This window comes from Papaver somniferum, chromosome 4 (genome assembly GCF_003573695.1).
Source record: "Papaver somniferum cultivar HN1 chromosome 4, ASM357369v1, whole genome shotgun sequence".
Lineage (NCBI taxonomy): Eukaryota > Viridiplantae > Streptophyta > Magnoliopsida > Ranunculales > Papaveraceae > Papaver > Papaver somniferum.
Window position 1 is genome coordinate 4,354,858 of NC_039361.1, and position 22,847 is coordinate 4,377,704.

Here is a 22,847-nt window from a genome sequence, read left to right on the forward strand (position 1 = left end):
GGAAGAGGAGTCATATCCGTACGTACAAGGTCAGATAAAACTCGATACATATCTGATGTTCTTTATGTTCCTGGCCTAGCTCAAAATTTATTAAGTGTTGGACAACTTATAAGAAAAGGGTACTCACTACATTTCGAAGACGGAGAATGCACAATTTACGATAAAATTAATAATCAATTGGTGGCAAAAGTAAAAATGTCAGGAAATTTTGTCTTTCCTCTATCTATGCCATCAATTGAAAATTGTGCAATGAGTACCAACCATATTGACGAAGGAAAGCTATGGCATTTGAGATACGGGCATCTCAACTACAGATCCTTAAAGGTTCTAAAATCAAAAGGCATGGTAATTGGTCTTCCCAATATCGACGGTGGAGATAAAGTATGTGAAGGTTGTATTCTAGGGAAGTTTCATAGACTTCCATTTACGAAGACATCGTGGAGAGCAAGAAGGCCCCTCGAATTGGTGCACGCTGATATATGCGGTCCGACAAGAACAACTTCACTCAACAACAGAAGATATTTTCTCTTATTCGTGGACGATTATACCAGGATGATGTGGGTGTACATTCTTGAGCAAAAGTCCGAGGCATTCTTGTACGTCAAAAACCCTACTATGGTTATGTAATGCGGTGGTGGTGGTTTTACTAGTATTTTGTAAGGCTTAAACTTATTTGGACGGTGGTGGATACATTCGCTGGCATAACCCGTTCCATCATATTCTACACCTAGTGCTAGAGAATCCAAATATCCCAATTATAAATCTTTATAAACTCCAATTCTTGTCTCGCTTTTTCATTTCTGTTGTCACTTTCTCTGAAAAAAAAAAAAAAAAAACCTTTTTGCACCATTTATTTGGTTTATTTTTGCTCCCACTGTTTTCTTGTTACCTTCCCGCTTAAATGCTTATGGGACAAAGTGTGTACCAAGTTGCTAGTTTGCAATCAGTCTGCTTCATAGACTAGCTAGCAGCTGATTTTCGGTATACCGGTTGCTTGTCGGCCGAGAAGTATCATGCTACAATCCAAGAACACAAGTGGTTTTCGATGACCTTTCCTCTTAGTTAGAAAGCCATCTCTGAATCAAATGCCAAATTCAATTGCATTATGTTAGTTGGAGTGACGTAGTTGATAATATCTTTTGTTATCTTTCTTCTTATACTTCTCCTTGGTCTTTTTGATATTACGTGTTGGATTTGTGTTCTCAAACTTCATAATAATACACTGTTTGACGCTCTTTCTCTAATAAGAAAGGGAAAAAGTGACACACTGGTATTATTAGTGTGGTCGATCCATAGATTAGGCAAATGAGTCACTAATTGTGTGGAGGGTCTATGGTCGGTTAATTATAAAATTGATTGTAAATTTAAAATGAGATTTGGTCGTTAAACACAATCCAATACAGGTAACCTCATTTTAATCAAGATTAATTAATCACGTTTTGCAGGGATAAGAGCTCATTAGTGATTTGTTTACCAGTAAGAAGAGTCAAATTTAGAGCTTTCCAAATCAATTTGACTCATTTCATTCGCTGAATCCAGATTAGTGCCCCCAAATAAGAAAAGGGAGTGGAGTGACATAACATTTGAATAATTCACGCGCTTTCTTCCTTTGAGTCGATCATTTAATCCAAATTCATGTTGTTTTGTTAATTTGATTGATAAAATACTTCAAAGGAGTTTTGAATCGGAATAATAATTATACTATTCTATTAAAAAGACATCTGTCATATCGGTTAAAGATTAGATTATGAACAATCATATATGACAATTGTATTAAAAAACTATTCGTCATATATTTCTTATTTAACTCTCTAGATTTTTTGCATGATTTTTTTACATTGTACCAAAAATGCACCCCCAAACTCCCACCAATTAACTATTAACTAGATTGTGAGTTTTGTGATGATTTAATCCTACGTTGAATTTCCTTTTTTAGTTCTTCCATTCCTCCAACTTCTTCTAATTCCTGCAAGAATCAAATCAACACAACCTTGATCAATACCGATTTCTATAAATACTATGAATGACTAAGGAGTCATTTTACATCTGAAGATAACTAGTAAAAAGAAGGTTTCTTCTTGGAATGGAATTCTATAATGAAAATGTGGCTTAATCTAAATTGTGAATATCATCGATCATCGTAATCAAATTATCAAAAAATTATCAAATCAACCGTGGTCAAAAAATTATCAAATAACATTATTACTTAATCAAATGGGAGACAAAAGGGTGTGGGACCCACCTTAGGACCAAGAAACAACCCATATGGAACTCCATTAAATTTGTCCATGTGATGAATCTACAGTACAAACAAAACCAAAGATCTGACGGTCAAAAAACAATACAAACAAAGAAGAGACCATTCCAGTGTGACAATGCTGTAAGACTCACTTTATGTGCGGCAGCAACTTCCCGGAAATATGGAACATTAGCTATAGGCCCGACCGGAAATCGCCGGTGGACAAGACCATCATGTACAAACATATAGGCCATGCCAAACACTGTAATTCCTAGCCCCTGCATTAACAGAACTCAGCGTGTCAACTCGGGTTTTTTATGAGTTGATTCAGTGGGTGAAAAGTTCAAAGTAGAGATCAGAAGACTTACAGCTCCAAAGCAAAGACCAGGAAAGAGACCTTTATGAAAGAAACCATAATTCAGAAGAGCTATAGCTGGAACAGCATTGATAATGGCAAATACATCATTCAGCTCAAATGGACCTTCTCTTGGTTGATGATGAGACTGTCAAATTCATCATAAAATTTCATGAATATTGATGTAAAAAATCAAGCCCCCATCATCAGAAATTACATGAATTTGGTTAAGAATTGAACATACCTCATGCATATGCCATAAAGAAGCATGCCAGAGAACTCTATGAGCCCATCTTGCCCAGAATTCCATACCCACCTGAAATGAAATTTCAAAATTTAATTTGGATTTTTTTTTCATTGAGGAATTAAAGCAAACAGTGTTGTGATGAGAAGATAAGAATAGACTTACAGCAGCTCCAACAGATAAGGCAAATGTACCAAACATTTCAGCAACAGGGATTTCACCACCACCTTCCATTTGCCATGAAAATCTTAAGTAAACGGAAGCAATAGCCATGGAAGTGATACCAAGAGTTGACATAATTGCAGCAATTAGATAAGTATGTCTTTCTGATTGTTTTCTTGCTAATTTCTCTGCTATTCTTATCGATATTTTGTTCAATTCTTCAGAATCCAACGAAGAAGAAGACGATGATGTTGAAGAAGATGATGAATTTGTTTCTAATTCTTGGAAATTGTTATTGATTTGTTCAGTAATTCTAATAATTTCTGATTGTTTCTTCTCTTCTAAAATGAAATAAACAGTAAATGGAGACTTTTTTTTCTTAGAAAACTTACACGATTTAGTTCGAATTGGTAATGAAAGAAATGAAGATGGAGGTAGTATTGAAGAACCCATGAAGGGTTTTTGATGAAATGTTGTTCTTGTACTTGTGGTAGTGGCGACGGAAAACCCTGCCGCCATTGTTCTCAGCTTGTCTGAAACAAAGAGATATGGGCTCTTCTTCTGGAGAGGAAGAAAGACAGAGATATTGTTGTTCTGAGTTAGGGGATTTCAGCCTTTAGTTTTAAGGGAGAGGGGAGAGTAAGTGATAAGTTAGCACAGAATAGAATCTGAACGAATGGTCTAAAAAATGTGAAATGCAATTGCTTTTTTTATACTCTCATTTGGGATTGGGATAGATCAGTAAAAGTTGTAGTGAAACAGACCACCTCAATATGTGGAAATAAAATACGCATGAAATATTTATAATCCGCATGTTTTCAGGGTCACGTAATTCCACACTGCAACACAATATAAATTTGACACTAATGTTTTAGTATAATTTCTTGATTACCATTTGGGTTTTCCTTTTTTCTTGGATGAGAATGGTGCTAGGATTCAAACACCGTAACCTGTTATTTGAGAGTTGGATCCTTGGCCAACTGGGTTATTTCTCGTTGATTAAAAAGTAAATATTCAATGGTATTTGAAATTTAGAATTCTAGAGTACTTCTGTTATGCCCACATAGGTAAATTTGATGGTTTTTTTATAGATAATGTTTCAAAGGCCTGGTTCGATATAAGGATGTGAATGTTACGGATCAGTAGGCATGTTTTTCAGGTCATGCTCACAAATTTTTATCACCGATTCAGTTTAATGTACAGAGAAATACATAGTTAATGATAACGAATATTTTTTTACAAATTTACTTAATCTATATTTTTGATGAGTGAAAAACTTAGTTATTTTTAACGTATACGACATCGGTCAAATTTTGGTGTGGCTGCCAGGGAGGCATGGTTGATTGTGATTTGTTTTCATTTTTTTATTTTAACCTCGTTTTTGAGAACCTTGTTTCAGGTACTTACTTGACCTTTGGCATCCAAACGTCGAAATTATCCAAATTGTGAAATTCAAACTCGCAAAAACAACAATACTAAAATAACCTCATAACCGCAACAAAGAAGAGATGGTTGGTGAAAGAGATCCTTGTCCACCTTCTCCACTTACTTATTCGGGAACAATCAAAGATCTAACATCTCCATCATTAGCTTAATAACAACTATGCATCAATTGACATGATTTGGTTGAGCTCAAACCTCAGTTCATACGCTGGTTACCAGAGTTTAAAGGGGTTTACAGAGACGAAAATGTATGTTGAAATTAGTTTTGGTGGATTTCAAATTCAGATAATCAATAAGAAGAGAAACCATTATGGTATTCATTTCTCACCTCACGTGAGTGGTATGAGTAGGAAAATGCTAGGTACCATGATACAAAAAAAAAAAAAAGGCAAGAACATATGACATTTTGGCACTGTCGATGGTGGAATTTGGATAGGAGAAAAAATTATCATTTCAAGACAAACTCAACTCTTACGGGAGAGATTAATCTGTTGGCCCTGAAGGAACTATAGCCACGGTTTCTAATATACATCCCAGCGAGTCACTGCTAGTCGTGATGCCGGGATTCCTATCATACATCCTCGACGAGATACTGCTGGTCACGTAGGTTATGTATAGCGTAAAACGTCCCCGACAGACTTATGAACCATAACAACTACAATCCATCGTGTCTTCGCTAGACGTAGCTGGCTATAATGCCATGATTTCTAGTAAACATCCTCGATAAGATACTGCTGTTAATGTAGGCTCTATAGATGCGTAAAAGCGTCCCCGATGAACTTATGACCCCCAGAGCGAAGACATACATGTCTCTTGTAAGCACGACTCACCCTATTTGAGATCAAAGACTGATTCCTAGTACACCATCGCGAGATGCACTAGTCATATCTACTCTAAGCTCTGACTCGAATTGCTAAGGCTTCCGAATAATTCCTAGGACATCCCCGCGAGATACCCTGGTTATTCTGCCTTTGGGCACTTTCGACAGACTCCTAAAACATCCTTTCGAGATACACTGCTCATGTCAGCCCCACAATACGAACACAATTGACTCCTAGCACATCTCTGCAAGATATGTTGGTCAAAGACAAGTGAGCCGAAGTCTCGCAGAGACATTATTAGCCGTGCAAGATTTCTTTTCTCTCCCGAACATGTTTCAACTGACTTTAGAGAGACTCAATCGCGTCAGCCAAATCTCAGAAGACCTCAGTCGCGTCGGCTAAATCTCAGACAGCCTCGGTCGCGTCGGTTAAATCTCATACAATCTCAGTCGCGTCAGCCAAGCCACATATGGCCTTATCCGATCCAGCTCGCCTGAAGAATCTTATACAGGCGTAAGACTCAGGCACAAGCTTCACCTAGGGATCGAGCCTATTTCTCATCGTATCTCTATCTATTCCTTGAGATACGGGAGAAGCATTACACACGGCAAGCAATCCCTATCTTCGCCTACCTGAGATTAGAGAATTCAGTTATAAATAAGTCATCTATTTCTCTAAGCGCAAAACATGACTTTCTCATAAACTCCCAAATCAATTACAAGCTCTTTGATCTCTCTCTCTTCATCTGCTTCCCTCCCTAAGACCAGCTCTAAGCCTTTTTTCCTGTGAGTGAAGCATCTTTTGAACGACCACACTGTGCGTGGTTTAGCTAAGACTGTTCCAGATGGGCGGACCCTATCCCCATATGAAGGGATCAGTTTTTCTAGTGTTCGAATTGGTGTCTATGCAGAAGTGTTCATTCCATAAATGAATACTCAGTGTCCACCCAATATTGATTTAATCAAATATAATTTACTTTCTCAATTAACTTATTTTCTTCAATTAAAAATATATCGGTCAGATACTGACTAACAGACTAGATACTGAGTATTTGAATATAGCCATGTCATATGCATTGTAGTGAATCTCAGATCTTGGTCCTGACCGAGACGCCGAGACAACTTCATCTTGGTGAGATTTCAGTGAAATCTCTGAGACCTTATTTTCAAAATCTATACCACTTAATCAAGTGTTGACGTTGAGTAGATGAGATTTCAGACTAATTTAAACTTTCCAATCGCTAATGAAACAAAATCGAGTCTTTTAGGACAATTTTGATTTCTTTGTAACGAAACTTCCCCATTAAACCTCAACTCGGCTACTTGTCTCGACGAAATCTCGACCATCTCTGCGAGTTTTTTGGCTCGCCAAGATTGAGGGCTTCATCTCGGTTATGGACTGAAACCCGAAATCTCGACGAGACGATGGCACGTCCCACGGTATTTGCTTTTTTACCCCAAAAAAGTTTCCTTACTCTATAAATACTCTGATGTGCATTAATTTTACCATTGCACATGCAACACTGTGCAAGTGGTTTGGTAATTAAGATAGAGATGAAGGGCATTAAAACTTGAGAAATGGGATGACGTGTTTACAACACTAGCAAAGAGTTTCGATCACAAAGAGACGGGCAAACAACCAATGGTTACCAGAGTTTAAAGGGGTTTACAGAGACGAAAATGTATGTTGAAATTAGTTTTGGTGGATTTCAAATTCAGATAATCAATAAGAAGAGAAACCATTATGGTATTCATTTCTCACCTCACGTGAGTGGTATGAGTAGGAAAATGCTAGGTACCATGATACAAAAAAAAAAAAAAAAAAAAAAAAAAAAAAAAAAAAAAGGCAAGAACATATGACATTTTGGCACTGTCGATGGTGGAATTTGGATAGGAGAAAAAATTATCATTTCAAGACAAACTCAACTCTTACGGGAGAGATTAATCTGTTGGCCCTGAAGGAACTATAGCCACGGTTTCTAATATACATCCCAGCGAGTCACTGCTAGTCGTGATGCCGGGATTCCTATCATACATCCTCGACGAGATACTGCTGGTCACGTAGGTTATGTATAGCGTAAAACGTCCCCGACAGACTTATGAACCATAACAACTACAATCCATCGTGTCTTCGCTAGACGTAGCTGGCTATAATGCCATGATTTCTAGTAAACATCCTCGATAAGATACTGCTGTTAATGTAGGCTCTATAGATGCGTAAAAGCGTCCCCGATGAACTTATGACCCCCAGAGCGAAGACATACATGTCTCTTGTAAGCACGACTCACCCTATTTGAGATCAAAGACTGATTCCTAGTACACCATCGCGAGATGCACTAGTCATATCTACTCTAAGCTCTGACTCGAATTGCTAAGGCTTCCGAATAATTCCTAGGACATCCCCGCGAGATACCCTGGTTATTCTGCCTTTGGGCACTTTCGACAGACTCCTAAAACATCCTTTCGAGATACACTGCTCATGTCAGCCCCACAATACGAACACAATTGACTCCTAGCACATCTCTGCAAGATATGTTGGTCAAAGACAAGTGAGCCGAAGTCTCGCAGAGACATTATTAGCCGTGCAAGATTTCTTTTCTCTCCCGAACATGTTTCAACTGACTTTAGAGAGACTCAATCGCGTCAGCCAAATCTCAGAAGACCTCAGTCGCGTCGGCTAAATCTCAGACAGCCTCGGTCGCGTCGGTTAAATCTCATACAATCTCAGTCGCGTCAGCCAAGCCACATATGGCCTTATCCGATCCAGCTCGCCTGAAGAATCTTATACAGGCGTAAGACTCAGGCACAAGCTTCACCTAGGGATCGAGCCTATTTCTCATCGTATCTCTATCTATTCCTTGAGATACGGGAGAAGCATTACACACGGCAAGCAATCCCTATCTTCGCCTACCTGAGATTAGAGAATTCAGTTATAAATAAGTCATCTATTTCTCTAAGCGCAAAACATGACTTTCTCATAAACTCCCAAATCAATTACAAGCTCTTTGATCTCTCTCTCTTCATCTGCTTCCCTCCCTAAGACCAGCTCTAAGCCTTTTTTCCTGTGAGTGAAGCATCTTTTGAACGACCACACTGTGCGTGGTTTAGCTAAGACTGTTCCAGATGGGCGGACCCTATCCCCATATGAAGGGATCAGTTTTTCTAGTGTTCGAATTGGTGTCTATGCAGAAGTGTTCATTCCATAAATGAATACTCAGTGTCCACCCAATATTGATTTAATCAAATATAATTTACTTTCTCAATTAACTTATTTTCTTCAATTAAAAATATATCGGTCAGATACTGACTAACAGACTAGATACTGAGTATTTGAATATAGCCATGTCATATGCATTGTAGTGAATCTCAGATCTTGGTCCTGACCGAGACGCCGAGACAACTTCATCTTGGTGAGATTTCAGTGAAATCTCTGAGACCTTATTTTCAAATCTATACCACTTAATCAAGTGTTGACGTTGAGTAGATGAGATTTCAGACTAATTTAAACTTTCCAATCGCTAATGAAACAAAATCGAGTCTTTTAGGACAATTTTGATTTCTTTGTAACGAAACTCCCCATTAAACCTCAACTCGGCTACTTGTCTCGACGAAATCTCGACCATCTCTGCGAGTTTTTTGGCTCGCCAAGATTGAGGGCTTCATCTCGGTTATGGACTGAAACCCGAAATCTCGACGAGACGATGGCACGTCCCACGGTATTTGCTTTTTTACCCCAAAAAAGTTTCCTTACTCTATAAATACTCTGATGTGCATTAATTTTACCATTGCACATGCAACACTGTGCAAGTGGTTTGGTAATTAAGATAGAGATGAAGGGCATTAAAACTTGAGAAATGGGATGACGTGTTTACAAACACTAGCAAAGAGTTTCGATCACAAAGACGGGCAAACAACCAATGGTTGACCCCCCCCCCCCCCCCCCCCCCCCCCCCCCCCCCCCCCTCCTTCGTGTGTGTGGTGTCCGCAAATCACAATCTAATGCTAACGTGTACGTATCTCATTCGTTGAAAAAAAATTAATTCTTTGTCTTGCCATTAGCATGATCAAAAACGTCGGAGAGTCGAGACGAATTAAATTAAAACCTTGCCTAATGCCCAAATTCATATTCTGTATCCTGACATTTTTACAATATGCAATTTATTAATTATTTTTGTCTTGATTATTTGGTTAGAAATAACAGAACATTAAATTTTTTTTGTGCATGGATGTACATTATAGCAAAACCTTTCGTAATACCTTACGGATCCAAGTTCCTATACAACAAAATCTCCACATTAGGAGTAGCGGGAGGTATAGACCAAGCAAAAGGGTTACGTGAGTAATACCGTGCGGTAGCATATGAGGATGACACGTATAAGAAAGTGGCATTTTGATCTTCTCAGCAAACGTCGCCACGTTTCCCACCACCACCCATCACTCAGTTTATCTAACATTTTCTGGATGAGCATTCGATCATCTCCTCCCCCACTCATGTGGTGGTATTCTCTATTTTTGACCTAAATAAACTTTTTTCGACACTTTCTCTGTTCCTCCCAATTATACCCATTTACTGTTATGCATCTCGTTTTCAGAACCAAAACCTCAAATAATTTGATTTGATGTATCTCATTTGGTCGTTAAATTCAGTTATTTTTTGATGCAGATGGACCCTCCTGGTCGGTCCTGGCTCACACCGATTTCTATTTGCTCTCATTCAATGAACTTATTAATGTGAACATTAAATACATGTTAGACTGGAATTCCTGGTGCTACTGTGCAATCCTGACGACTCACTTGATTGATCTTAGAGTTTGACCGACAAAGTCAGCTTCCAGAAATAGTGACAGTTCCGTTAAGACATTCCGATACGCGTAATTATGCTAAAACTGGTCTGGTGCTTAATTATGTAGCTGTTGAAAATGACCCGATTGAACTGGGGTTTTCGTGACTGTTTTTTAATATAGAGTTTATGTATTATGAGCAAGACTCAACTCTTGAGTACACGATAAAACTAAGATAAGATCAATGTCAAAGCTTTGAGCGCGATTGATTCTTACATTTTTATTTCAGAATGCGTCTTACAGCCTTATGGTTTCTTTGTTCCATAGCTCTGCTGCTCCTGTTGCACCGCGGTGGTGAATCCGGAGCTTTACTAGTACTCTACTAAACTTAGGTTCTTAGAAGCGCAGCAGATTGCATCATTCGGGCAAGTGCTGTCTGAGTAAGTACGCCAATGAAGTTGTTCAGATTCCTAGTATTTTGCTTACATAAATGACCACTACTGTAATACGCGGTTTGCCTGTGCTGAACACTACTCTATATCTACATGTGACATTTGATTTGATAGTTAGTACCTTAATCACTTTGCTTATCTGCAATGCATATAAGCTTATCTATTGCGAGCGTGACCCTTACCTCTTAAGTGCAACGTAAATGGTTTTGGAATGTTTGAATTACAATATAAAGCTAAAGATGCAATATATCTAAAAGAAAGAAAAACAATTCTGTAGAGATTCGTTCATTTTACTTCAAATGCATACAATTCAGAAGATTATTTGAGTCTTACAACTTCATGCAGTCTCTATTCCTTAACGAGACAACATGTAGTCTGTAAGGCAAAGAGTAACCTCTACTCTTAGGCTGCAGGTTACTGGAAACATGTAATAATTAAGAACCTGAGTTAATATAAAACTTCAAAGGCTGTAGCTATATTGATCTTTTCTGGACCGTAGTTATAAAGTTGCAGTAAAGTTGAATAATATCCAGAGCGAGTTTGCACCCAATATCCATATCTTGCAAGATATATATAATACAAGATGTTATGGGAACTGATAACTGAATATCTTTCTAACACACTGAAGATAATACAAATATAATCGAACTTATGTTAGTTCTAATGGGAAGTGTCCGGATTGAACTTGACAGATTCTTTCCAAATGAGCTCCTTGATAATCTCTTCAGTCAACGATGGTTGATCGAAATTAAAACTGAAAGGACTAGGACAAATGGGTTCGTCATTGACCGCGTGAAGAGGTGCCAGATATGGGTGGCACAGTGCCTCTTCAGCTGCAGGTAGTTCAAAGAATAAGATTACAGTGCAATCGACTTATGATGCTCTAGTAGATAAATTACAAGTAAATCATGAAACAAAATATACCTGTAATCCGCTTGTTTGGATCAAAGACAAGCATTTTTTCAAGTAAATCGATAGCGGCTGCTGGCTTGTTAGGAAACCTTGATGAGAATTGCTGCTTTGGATACTGTGGGAATTGCTTAACATATCTTCTAGCGTTATCACTTCGGAGAAATCCAAGACTAGATACTTCAGGTGATCCCAGTAGCTTGAAAAATAAATCACAGCTTGTCATACAATAATTATGTTCAAAGCTCGACACATATTTAATGATAGAATAGCAGCAACAGTAGGCTAACGAAATCATACCTCAGTGATGAGTCTCAGCTGATGAACGTAATCTTTGCCCGGGAAGAGCGGTTCTCGAGTCATAATCTCACCAAGTATGCAACCTGCTGACCAAATATCAATTGCTGCAGTGTACTCTGAACAATTGAGGAGCAACTCTGGTGCACGGTACCAGCGAGGGACAACATATTCCGTCATCATATCCGTTTCAGATGTTGTCCTAGCTAGTCCAAAGTCTCCAATCTTCAGCTCACAACTTGCATTTAGGAGCAAATTACTTGGCTTAAGATCACGATGCAAAACATGTGCCGAGTGTACATATTTCAGTCCTCTTAACAACTGATACAGGAAGTACTGCAGAAATCCCAAACAAAATCTGTGACACCTCATAAAGGAATTGATATCACAAGTCATAACACAAGTTGATTGCAAAATGATCAGGACGGAAATGTTAGTAACTTTCTAGTTTAAGGAGCTCATGTCGTTCACCGCTTTCTGGTGAGCAAGAATACAACCAAAACCACTTCTTGTAATGCACTGCTTAACAGTGAATACATAGATTTAAGGTTTCTGATATTAGAAGGTGATGAGGATAATGTCCTGAAGGCCCTAAACAAGGTAAAAGTCATACCTGACAATGGTCATCGGTCAATGGATGATTGGAGTGTATAAGATGATAAAGATCAGTTTCCATCAACTCGTAAACGACGTATACATCGTTGAAGGTCTCCCTCTTAGGAGGCCGTATTATGTCTTTAATTGCAACAACCTGCATTCGGATTAAAAAAACTGAGAAGCCATACCATTCTATTACGGAGAACAATACCAAGTTCACATATATATTGAGTTTATCTAACGAAATTGGAAAGAGAGACACTAAGAAATTGTTCTTATCACTACAATTGTAAGTGAAACAGGATATAGGACATTGAATATTTTTGCTCGATATGAAACGATACTAAACTTACATTTTGATGATCCATGTGGCGTAGAAGCTTGATTTCTCTTAGTGTCTTTTTTGCATCTATCATGTTGTCAAATGCATTGCCAATCTTCTTTATGGCAACCTCTTCATGTGTGTCTGAATTCACAGCAGAACTACACAAAAAGAGAAGAACCTTTAATCTGGAAGTTTTACGCAATCATGAATCTTAGGTTGGAAAGCTTATGCTAATCGAAAAACAAGATGAACCGTATTTTTCTTACCAGACAATGCCATAAGCTCCTCTACCAACAGGTTTGATAGGACCAACATACTTATTTGGGATTTCAAATAAGTTCCCATGAACGTTATACTGAACATAACGACCACCATGACTAAGAACTCCTTTTATATTAAAATCACAATCCCCTGAACCAAAACAAGATTTTCCTGACATTTTTTAACTCTGAAAATACCAATAAGAAAAACCCAGATTCAAACTATGAAGTTCAGAACTGAACAACCCAAGTGGTTTGTAATGAAGGGACTCGCTGCATTTAGCATATTAGATTTTCTCTTTTTTCACCAAAAAAGCCTTCACAAATCCGTGAAACAAAAAGGGATTCTCATCTTTGTTTTTCTCTCTTTATCTAAAAAACTCACGGAAGGTTGTTGAAGATCACACGATCTAAAACTCTCCCATTAATCTACATTCCACCTGGCAGTTTACATTAATGGTGAAACGCTGAACATGTATTACTTCAGAAACCAGCATTTAGCAACAGCATTTTGGAAGGGTCATGATCTCATAAAGAAAGGCAGAGAACACGATTCACATGACAAGTTCACGGATTTACGGAAGGCGGAGTTACTGGAGGTATCTTTTTAGCATCCGGTGAATCTGCGCAAGGATAAGTTGGTGTCAACGTTTATACAGCTAGTGTACTTTGGAGTTTTCTGGGTAACAATTGCCTGAGGTACAATTTGTACCGTAGAAGGAAGGATTGGAAAGGACTGTCCCTATGCCGTATAAGAAAGGTTAATGAGGTCTTCCAGACTCTGTGAGCAAGACACAGGACTTTGCAGCTTTTCTTTCACGAGGAGAAGCTGCAATGTTATGGAACAAGACCAAAATCCCAAGTAGAAACACTAGGACCTGATGACCTGCAATGTTCTGTAAGAGATTTAAAACCTAACCAGTTGAAGTCTTTCTGTACTTTCATTGATGACTGTCCTGAACATCGTCCATCTTGAACAAAGGGACCTGCTGAGATGGGAAGGCAACCAAATTGAATGGAGGTGAGAAACACTCTCCAGAAACGCATTGCAACCTGCCAAGATACAGAACAGTCGGAACCATCCAAGAGAAAATATCAGCAATCACCTTGAGAACTTACTCAAGGCCGAGCAGTAAACAACACAGATGGATGAGAGTACAACACATTCTTCTGTAAAGAAAAGCTTAATCCACACATACACAACACGAGCAGATAAAATCCCCCAGAAACAGTTCAGAGGAGAAATCTACAATCCTCCTCTCCAGTAAATCGCTTTGGCCTTGTCATCCAGAAGAACAGAACAAAAGAGATTCAGACATAGCGATATCATAAGATTATGAAACAAATAAAAGGAAAAAAAGATTCAAAATGGTTCAAATATTCCAATAAATTAAGATTACAAACCCCATACATATAGCAACACAACTATTTATACATTAACCACTTGGACTTGCAATATTAAGAGGCCGACAAACAAGAACAGACTGAGTGCACACACAATACCCAAACGCAAGATCTTCATCTTCCATTAGTCAAGCCGCAAAGATATATATTTTTGTATTTGTATACAAAGCTATGTGTCTTTTCACTAGATCAACATCTCACTAGTCACACTACCTGTACTGCCCTTTTTTTTGTTTCTTCGACTGCACATCGCTGACTCTCAAATTACATAGCAATGCATCGCGACCGGATAAAACAATCTGGAAAAAGTTTTCAACTTCTTTTGAAAGAATGTCAAGCCCTGCAGAAAATTTTTCGGAACTGCTTCCCAAATCCAAGACAGAGTGCTTCAACTTCTCGGCATCAGGTTGATCTGCACCAGTGCTAGTCAAGGGATGTAAGTTCTTGACACATGAGTCGACTGCCTCTAAATCCTTCAACACTGTTTTACTTCCATGACGAAATAGATCCCTAACCTCTCCATTTACATCTAGCTGCAACCCGTTAAAAGCTTCTGCCCACAAAAACTTGTCAGGAACTTGCAAGTCAACCAATGCCTTCTCAGAGCCGGAGAAACCAGCTGAGAAGACACCACAGACAAATATTGTCTGGACCATAACCCCATACATTGCTCGCATGAGCACTTTCCCTTTGGCAGAAGTCTTAGCCTTACCCAAATAAAGAGAACCAGTGAGCTTACTCAAGATCACGGAACAGTTCTCAATTTTCTGATTCTTTGAAGTTATCTGCAGCTTCCAATCATCAAGGGAATTATGACTCCTCAAAAGCTTTTCTGAAGAAGGAAAATCACTTGAAACATCCAACACGTGGCGAACGCATTGAAGTAAGAGTTGGCTCTGGTTAAGTCGAGAAATCTCAGAGCTAAAAGCAATGCAAATATCCAACACACTTACACTGCTGTCTAGATAAACATCCATCCACTTGTCTTCCCAGTCAGATACAGGGAACTTCAGATCAGTGATAAGGGATTTGATATCTGTATGTGTTTCACATAGTGACTCCATTGCTGATCTCATCCATGCCAAGCTAAGGACTTCACTTTTGTCCTTCACATGGAGCTTTCTTAGCCTTTTGGCCAAGGTTTCCTCAAACGAATTCAACAGCTCAAGAATTCTTGGTGAGAGGTACGTATCCTTGGGAAAAATCATGCGGAAGGGGTTTCCGAAAGGGAAGAAGGAAGGCCTGTGCCCATCATGTGGTAGACTCATCTCTATATATCTGCAAATAGAACAAAAAACAGATTTTCAGCGAAAGATATATAGCACAACGTACTAACATACTAAACAGTATGTAATACATATGCAATACATACTAACATACATTCCAACTTCTCATAATACATATGCAATACACGAAGAACGTATATTCTGTTGACAGATACAGAGGTCAACTTTAAGAGCAATTAGATATGGTCATCAAACCAATCTTAAGGAAACCCACTGTAAGAACAACCAATCATACAAGCAGACTATTGAACAACTAAACACTACCAAAGTAATCTGAATAGACAAATTTCACAGAGCATAGATCTAAGGCCAAGCTGAGCTTACAATCTTTTCTTTTTTTTGTCATAAACATACATCTACTCATAGTATTTCCAAATTTCAACATCATCTATATTTCCAAATTTCATCATTATCTATCTTTCAGGAACAGCTACTTAACATATAGTTGGACAAAAACCTCAGAAGATCTAAAGAAAAAAACCAGATTTCTAAATAGATCAAGCATCAAACATACCTCAAAATCAATTACCTCATATTCCTTCCTAACTCCTAAATCTGGTAATCTAGGAGACCAACCAAAAAAGATAAACAAAGAAATCCACGAAATAAAAGCTGAAAAAACAATTTGTATATGATTTTTATCACATCAAACGTGTTAAAATCTCAGCCAAAATCCAAACTACTCATTCTATTTCAAGATCATACCATTCACATCTCAATTTCAGAAGCAAAATCCAAACTGTTGTTTCAATTTCAAGCTCATACCATCGATAATATCTCAATTTCACAATACATCAAATAAATCATGGATCTGAACTAAAACATGACCAAATCAAACAAAAAACTCAACAGATGACCAAATCAAACAGAACTTTCATATATTATCATCAACAAATACAATTACAATCATACAAAAACAAAAACATGAAAAATTAAACATAAAACACAAACAATTAATCCAAATTCTTTCTCAAAAACTTAATCAAACCAACTAGATCTACTAAAATCAAGTCAAAACACAAGTCAAACTGAAAATCGAACTCAAATTCAATGAAACCTAACATGATTTTAAACAGCCAACACAAATTCAATCAATTTCTCCTCCGATCTTCACGAACCCAGAAAATCAATTCGCTCTTCTTTTTTTCTTCAAGACTTCAAACAATTTGTTATTCAAGCTAATCAAAAAAGTTATATAGTCAGTAAAAAGGAAACTCTAAAACAGATGAGAGTAATAAAGGAAAGGACAAGTATGGTATGTACCTGAATCGGTACTAACAAAGAAGAAGATATTTCAGTTGCAGAGAACGCGTGAACGTAATTGGAAACCCTAAATGAAGCAGGAGCGTTGAATCGCTTTTCCCCACTTGTTTATTCTTTATTTGGTGCATCACCAGCCTATCATATCTAGATGTTGAACGCGTTTGCTTGAAGAAACTCATTCTTAGTCACCTAATCGGACGGTCAAGAGGAAGATAATTATTTTTATTACTAGACGGGTGAGATTGTAACTATTTTTTGACCGGTCAATAAAAATTAGGATGTTTGACGGGTTTGGGATAAGTTGGTCTACGCTTAATATTTGATTTTTTTTTTTTTTGAAGCATAGATTTTATTTAAATAAGTTTAATTTGCAACTTGTCGCGCGTATGTGGTACCCATAGAGTCTATAAAATGTGACTGATATTGCCTGGTCCCAGATTTTGGTTGAATAGTTTCCTGCCTGGCTTCCATCCGCTGCATGGTTTGTTAATCCATTTGCTGCTTGATTTCCTTCTTTATAGTTGTGTTGTATAGCGACTTGTGGGATTTGCCTAAGTCTACTTTTTATTTCTTCTATCATTCCTGCTATGTGCCAAGGTGGCGATGTGGTTGATGTGATGAAGCGCAGGAGATTCTCCGAGTCTGTTTCAAAAAGGATTCTAGGCCATTGTCTCTCTGATGCCGTTCTTGAAGCCAATAGTAAGGCCCAAGTTTCTGCAGTTAGTGTTGTTGTAATTCCTAGCGGTTGATCCATAGATATTAAATTTCGTGCATCAGAGTCTCTACAGACGAATCCAGCTCCTGCAAATCCCGGGTGCCATCTGGCTGCTCCATCCATGTTAATCTTAATCCAATTGATATTTGGAGTGGACCAACCTACCGATATTGTTGATATTCTTTTATCTGTTATCGGGTGGTTGAATGTTGGTGTATCTCCTGGTATGATTGGTGGTGACGCGTGCAGTGCCCAAAAATATTCTTGTTGTGGTTATTGTGCCCAGGCTACGACTTCTTCTGGAGTTGTTTGTTTTTGTTGGTAAATTAGATCATTTCTGGATAGCCATAGGGTCCAGAATAGAAAACATGATGAGGAAATCATAGAAGTTGATGTTGGATGCTGCAGGATTTGGGATATGGTTGTTTGTGGAGTTAAGGTGAAAGTCGGGGTATGGTTGGTGTTTGGTGCATTTGAGAGTTGATTGAGTAAGATGTTCCAGGAAGAAGCTGTCGTTGGACAATGAATTAAAAAGTGGCATGCTAATTTCGTATCGGTATTGCATCTTGGGCATATGTCTGAGTTGGTCAAATGGATTCGATGTAAGAGAGAGAAGGTCGGTAGTCCTTCATTGATGGCTTTTCACAAGAAAAGCCGAATTTTTGGTGGACATGGTAAGGTCCATAAGAATTTGGTAGGTGGTAGAGGTGTGTGGGTTGGTTGACCATGGGTTAGACATTTGTATCCCGAAGATGTGGTGTAGTTTCAAGATTTTGAGTGTGGCCAGATAATTTTATCTGGGGTATTGTTTTGGGGGAGGTGGATGTTGATGATTTTCTGAATTGTTGGATTTGGAATGGTGTTCAATTTTTCATGATTCCAGGAGTGGGAGATTGGGTCAATGATATCTGCTACCATTTGGATTGGGTAGAATTGTGTTGGATCTAGATTGGGAGAGTGTGGAATCCAATTATCCTCTATCGGAGTTGATAAACCATTTTCGATACGATGGGAAAATTAAATTTTGCATGGTAGGGATAATTGATGCGAGTTGTCTCCATTGAGGACTGGAAGAGGAGGGAATGGAAACGTTTCCTTGTAGAATTGGTTGTTCATTAAGGTATTTTGCACTGAATAGACTTCTGCATATGGAGTTAGGTTGTTCATGCAAATTCCAGATTCTCTTCATGAGAATGGTTGTATTATGATCACTGTTTTTCCTTATTCATAATCCTCCTTCGGCTAATGGCTATGTTACTTTATCCCATCCTATAGGGTGTAGTTTTTTGATTGTTGAGCCATGTCCCCAAAAAAAATTCTTGGTTATATGATCTATTTGTTTGTCTATTTTTGGGAAGGTTTTGTGTTTGCATTATGTAATTGGTGGTCGGGGTTAGGGAGGTTTTTATGAGAACAAGTCTTCATGTCGGAGTTAGGCATTTTGTCATCCAACCTTTTGCTTTTCTGTCTAATCTTTGTAGGAGAGGATTGAAGGTTTGATTTGATGCTCTTCCTTGTTTAAACTGTATGCCTAGATAGGTTGGCGGTTTTGATGTGGTCGGCATATTAAAGAATTGTTGAAGATCATTTATTTTGGTTGGGTCTAAATTAGGGTGATGGATGATTACTTATTTGGCAGTATTAATTACCTGCCATGCAGAGGAGCTATAGGCCTAGAGTAGGGTTTTAAGTTGTTGGTTACTCTGATTTGAAGCTTTATATGTGATCAGGAGATCATCTGCATACATTAGATGGATTATGGGAGGTGCTTTTTGTGATATATAAAGTCCTGGAACTAATTTTTGGTTTTGAAGGTTTCCCAGGTTTGTGGATAGGATTTCGGCACATATGATAAAAATATAGGACGATAGAGGATCTCCTTGTCTGATGCCTCTACTTGGGGAGATGTATCCATGAGGTGTACCATTTATTTTGATGGAGTAAGTAACTGTTTTGACGCAAAGCATAATGTAGTGTATAAAGGCTGATGGGAATCCGGGTTTTGTAAATGAAGTTTTAATGAAACCCCAGTCTATGCTGTCATAGGCTTTTTGGATATCTAGTTTGAGAGCTATTTTTGGATCTTTGGTGGGTTTTGAGGTTCTAATGTGATGGAAGAGTTCCCCCTGCAATTGTTATATTGTCGTGTATTGATCTCTGCGGCACAAAAGCACTTTGGAAAGGGCTTATTAAAAAGGGTAGAATAGGTCTAATTCGGTTGACTAATATTTTTGAGATGATTTTATATGTGACGTTGCAGAGTCCTATTGGTCTGAATTGTGAAGGTTTTGAATGGTGGTCTACTTTAGGTATTAGTGTTATGTTTGTGTGATTCATGAGAGGGTGCATATTAAGATTATTAAAGAAAGCTTTAACCATCGCTATCAATTGAGGGTAGGTTGTATCCCAGAAAACTTTAACAAACTTACTTGTATAGCCATCCGGACCCGGAGCACTTTCAGAATTTATGGAGAATAGTGATTTTTTGATTTCTATTGTAGTTACTTCCTTCGTAAGTTGGTCTGATTGTCTAGGAGTCAACCTTAGTCTAATGTTTGTGAACAGTTCTTCATTTATTTCTGTAGGTGGGTTTGTATATTGCTGAGAATAGTGATCTAGGATGAGCTGAATAACATCTTCCTTTTTGCTAATCCAGTTGTTTTGTGGGTCTTGAAGTTGTTGTATATTGTTACAAGCATTGTGAATGGTAGCTTTAGTATGGAAAAAAGGTTGTGTTGAGATCGCCTGATTGAAGCCAATGAATTCTAGATCTTTGTTGCCAATATGTCGCATGACATTGTAATAGTTCTTCATGTTCTGTTCTCAGTTGTTTTCCTTGAATCAGCCAAATTTCTTGCTCTGATCCTGTTTGGGATGCACATTGGTGTTGGGCGTTCTTTATCTTGGTTGTTGATTTCTTGATTCTACTTGGTAGGTTGCCAAAGGTTTCCTTGTTCCATTCTAAAATAGTTTGTCCTATTGTAATGAGTTTTAGCTGGAGGTTGAGTGTAGGTTCATTGTCGTATTGTTGTTCCCAAGCCGATTCGACTATTTGTTTGAGTTGTGGATGAGAGAGCCAGAGGTGTTCGACTTTGTAGTTTTTTGTCCCTTGCCAATCTATTGCTTTCTTCTGAAGTAGTATTGGGGCATGATCAGATGCTATTCTTGGAAGGTGAGTAACTGCCGCATGGGGGTTTGTCGTCCTCCATAGTTGGTTTGCTAAAGCCCTATCTAATCTTTCTAGGATATTATCTTGCCCCATTTGGTTGTTTGTCCAAGTGTATGGGTCACCTCGGAATCCTAAATCCATAAATCCCATCTGATCCATCAGAGTGAGGAGAGGTTGAGATTGAGCATATATACTTGCCTGCCTTTTTTTTCTGATTGATTTAAGACGTCGTTGAAATCTCCTATTAATATCCAGGGTGTAGACGGATTAATATTGCTGAAGATTGTTGGAAATGCTTGCCACAGATTTTTACTTATATCCGGATGTGGAGGGCCATAGATACCCGTGAAGAACCATAGTTGTTCTGGAGGCGGTGGTGTAACTTTTTTGTGTATGTAGTTTTGAGATTGAAGTAATATTTGGATATTTAGGTTATCTTCCCACATTAAGCAAAGTCCTCATCGTCTTCCAATTTTTGGGATGTTGAAGTAATTATTGAATTGAAGGGATTGTGTTAATCTTCTTATGTGTTGATCGTTAGCAAGAGTTTCAGATAGGAATAAGATGCTAGGCTTGTGAAGATTAACTAGTCCTTTCAAATATTGAATTGAGGGCGGTAGGTTTATGCCTTGGAAATTCCAAGCGAGTATAGTCATAATGAAGAGGATGAATTTTTGGGTGGGCTTTGCACTCGTAGAGAGAAGGGAGGTTTAAGTATGTTTTGAAGATAGGTTTAAATGGACTTTGAGAAGATGAATATTTGATAAAATAAACAATGGTTAATTATGAGGAGAAAAATAACGAGTTTTTTTTTCATGCGGATAAATGTGATTGTTCGTTGTAAAAGTCGAATGCCACTGCCATTGCAACGTAGTTTTACATGTAGTAGTTTTTTCATGAGAAATTTTGGAATATCTTCGATTGGTAAAAATGATTCATTGGAGATTTGTGTTGTTATCATGAAACATGATATGTATTTATTAGGTATTTTCATCAATTCAATCTTTTTTTGAAAATATCTAGTTTTTTCATACAAAATTTAGAATAATGACAATAAAATTACAACTTACTATTTATTATATTTTTGATTTGTGTCATTCGGTTTTGGTAATGTTTGTTTTTCTAGGTCCTTATAGAATCATTGAATACAAAATTGATTTTGCTCGTATGACTCGATTGATGTCCATATCTAATGCTGATGTACCACGGCTGTAGTAAAAACTTATCATAGCATAGTCTAAATTGGAGATAAGAACCAAACACGTCTCATTGGACTATGACTTTAAGGTAAACGACAAAAACCCAAAAGAGTCGTTGTTAGTGGATGATAAGGTACACGTGTTTGAATTGGTAACGTTCTTTTTATCACTCGTAGCCGCAGGAAAATACTTTCCGTGGGGAAAACAAAAGTTTCCCGAATTGTTTATTATTCCCATAACAAGGAATACATTTGCCGGGAGGATATTACTATTGGAGTGTTTCACATTGAGAAGTTACAGGGAAATTAGAAAACTGTTCTCTCAAACCGACTACACTCAAACGAGGGGTGGTGACAACTGACTAGATAGGTGCATTCCTACATACTGCTCCACCGCCCACCGTGTGTGTCAACACGAGTCCCAGTATCAAGATGGGATGGACATGCAAAGGTGCAAGATTTCCACTAATGTGGGACTAGTGCATAAGAAATCCGCGTGATGTAAGCGGATGCATATGCTACTGTGGGCGCGGTTGGCTTGTGAGTTCTCGTAAAACGTGATAATTTTTTTGTAGCAGCACTGTTGAATTTTTATGTCTAATGTTGTGTTTACTTGTGAGTCCTGTAATAAAGACAATTCATGTTAATTTGCCTCGCTTTTTAGGGGCCACTCAAAAGGATTTAGGGGCCAACAATAAAACAAAAAAGGTCACCCAAAGAGAAAATGTAGCCAGTCCGTATCTCGCGTAATTCGTAATGGTAAAATTACGTTTATATATTCGGAGGATATGATAACATTTTTATCCTCCGATTTCAATCGGAAGACAAAAATTTACCCAGACTTCTGATTGTAGTCGGTGCAGTATTAGAATGATTTTTGTTTCATTTTTTCCATTTCTTTATCATTTTTGAGTTGTTAGAGTTATAG

The 22,847-nt window shown here is 37.9% G+C and overlaps 3 protein-coding genes across 6 annotated transcripts; all 3 read right to left on the reverse strand.

Annotated features, from left to right (window-relative positions):
• Positions 1–1,729: 1,729 nt before the first annotated feature.
• Positions 1,730–3,692, reverse strand: LOC113274613 (beta-carotene 3-hydroxylase, chloroplastic-like). Its single transcript, XM_026524007.1, has 6 exons — positions 3,004–3,692; positions 2,839–2,910; positions 2,608–2,742; positions 2,392–2,517; positions 2,243–2,299; positions 1,730–1,966 (listed from the first exon to the last, which is right to left on the reverse strand). The coding sequence occupies exons 1-6, from the start codon at positions 3,517–3,519 to the stop codon at positions 1,880–1,882; spliced, it is 993 nt and encodes a 330-aa protein (XP_026379792.1). The 5' UTR covers positions 3,520–3,692; the 3' UTR covers positions 1,730–1,879.
• Positions 3,693–10,944: 7,252 nt separating this feature from the next.
• LOC113274615 (mitogen-activated protein kinase 4-like) lies at positions 10,945–13,235 on the reverse strand. The gene is made up of 6 exons (XM_026524008.1): positions 12,891–13,235; positions 12,653–12,782; positions 12,316–12,453; positions 11,706–12,038; positions 11,421–11,604; positions 10,945–11,329 (listed from the first exon to the last, which is right to left on the reverse strand). Exons 1-6 carry the CDS (start codon positions 13,061–13,063, stop codon positions 11,157–11,159), a joined length of 1,131 nt encoding a protein of 376 aa, XP_026379793.1. The 5' UTR covers positions 13,064–13,235; the 3' UTR covers positions 10,945–11,156.
• Positions 13,236–14,194: 959 nt separating this feature from the next.
• LOC113274616 (UPF0496 protein 4-like) lies at positions 14,195–16,972 on the reverse strand. Of its 4 annotated transcripts, none has more exons than XM_026524009.1 (3): positions 16,838–16,962; positions 16,637–16,752; positions 14,195–15,566 (listed from the first exon to the last, which is right to left on the reverse strand). In XM_026524009.1, exon 3 carries the CDS (start codon positions 15,554–15,556, stop codon positions 14,498–14,500), a length of 1,059 nt encoding a protein of 352 aa, XP_026379794.1. In that variant the 5' UTR covers positions 15,557–15,566; positions 16,637–16,752; positions 16,838–16,962; the 3' UTR covers positions 14,195–14,497. The 4 variants fall into 4 exon arrangements, with proteins under 4 accessions (XP_026379794.1, XP_026379796.1, XP_026379795.1 ...); XM_026524011.1 differs by having other exon boundaries at positions 16,693–16,752; positions 16,838–16,961; XM_026524010.1 differs by lacking the exon at positions 16,637–16,752 and having other exon boundaries at positions 16,838–16,972.
• Positions 16,973–22,847: the final 5,875 nt, after the last annotated feature.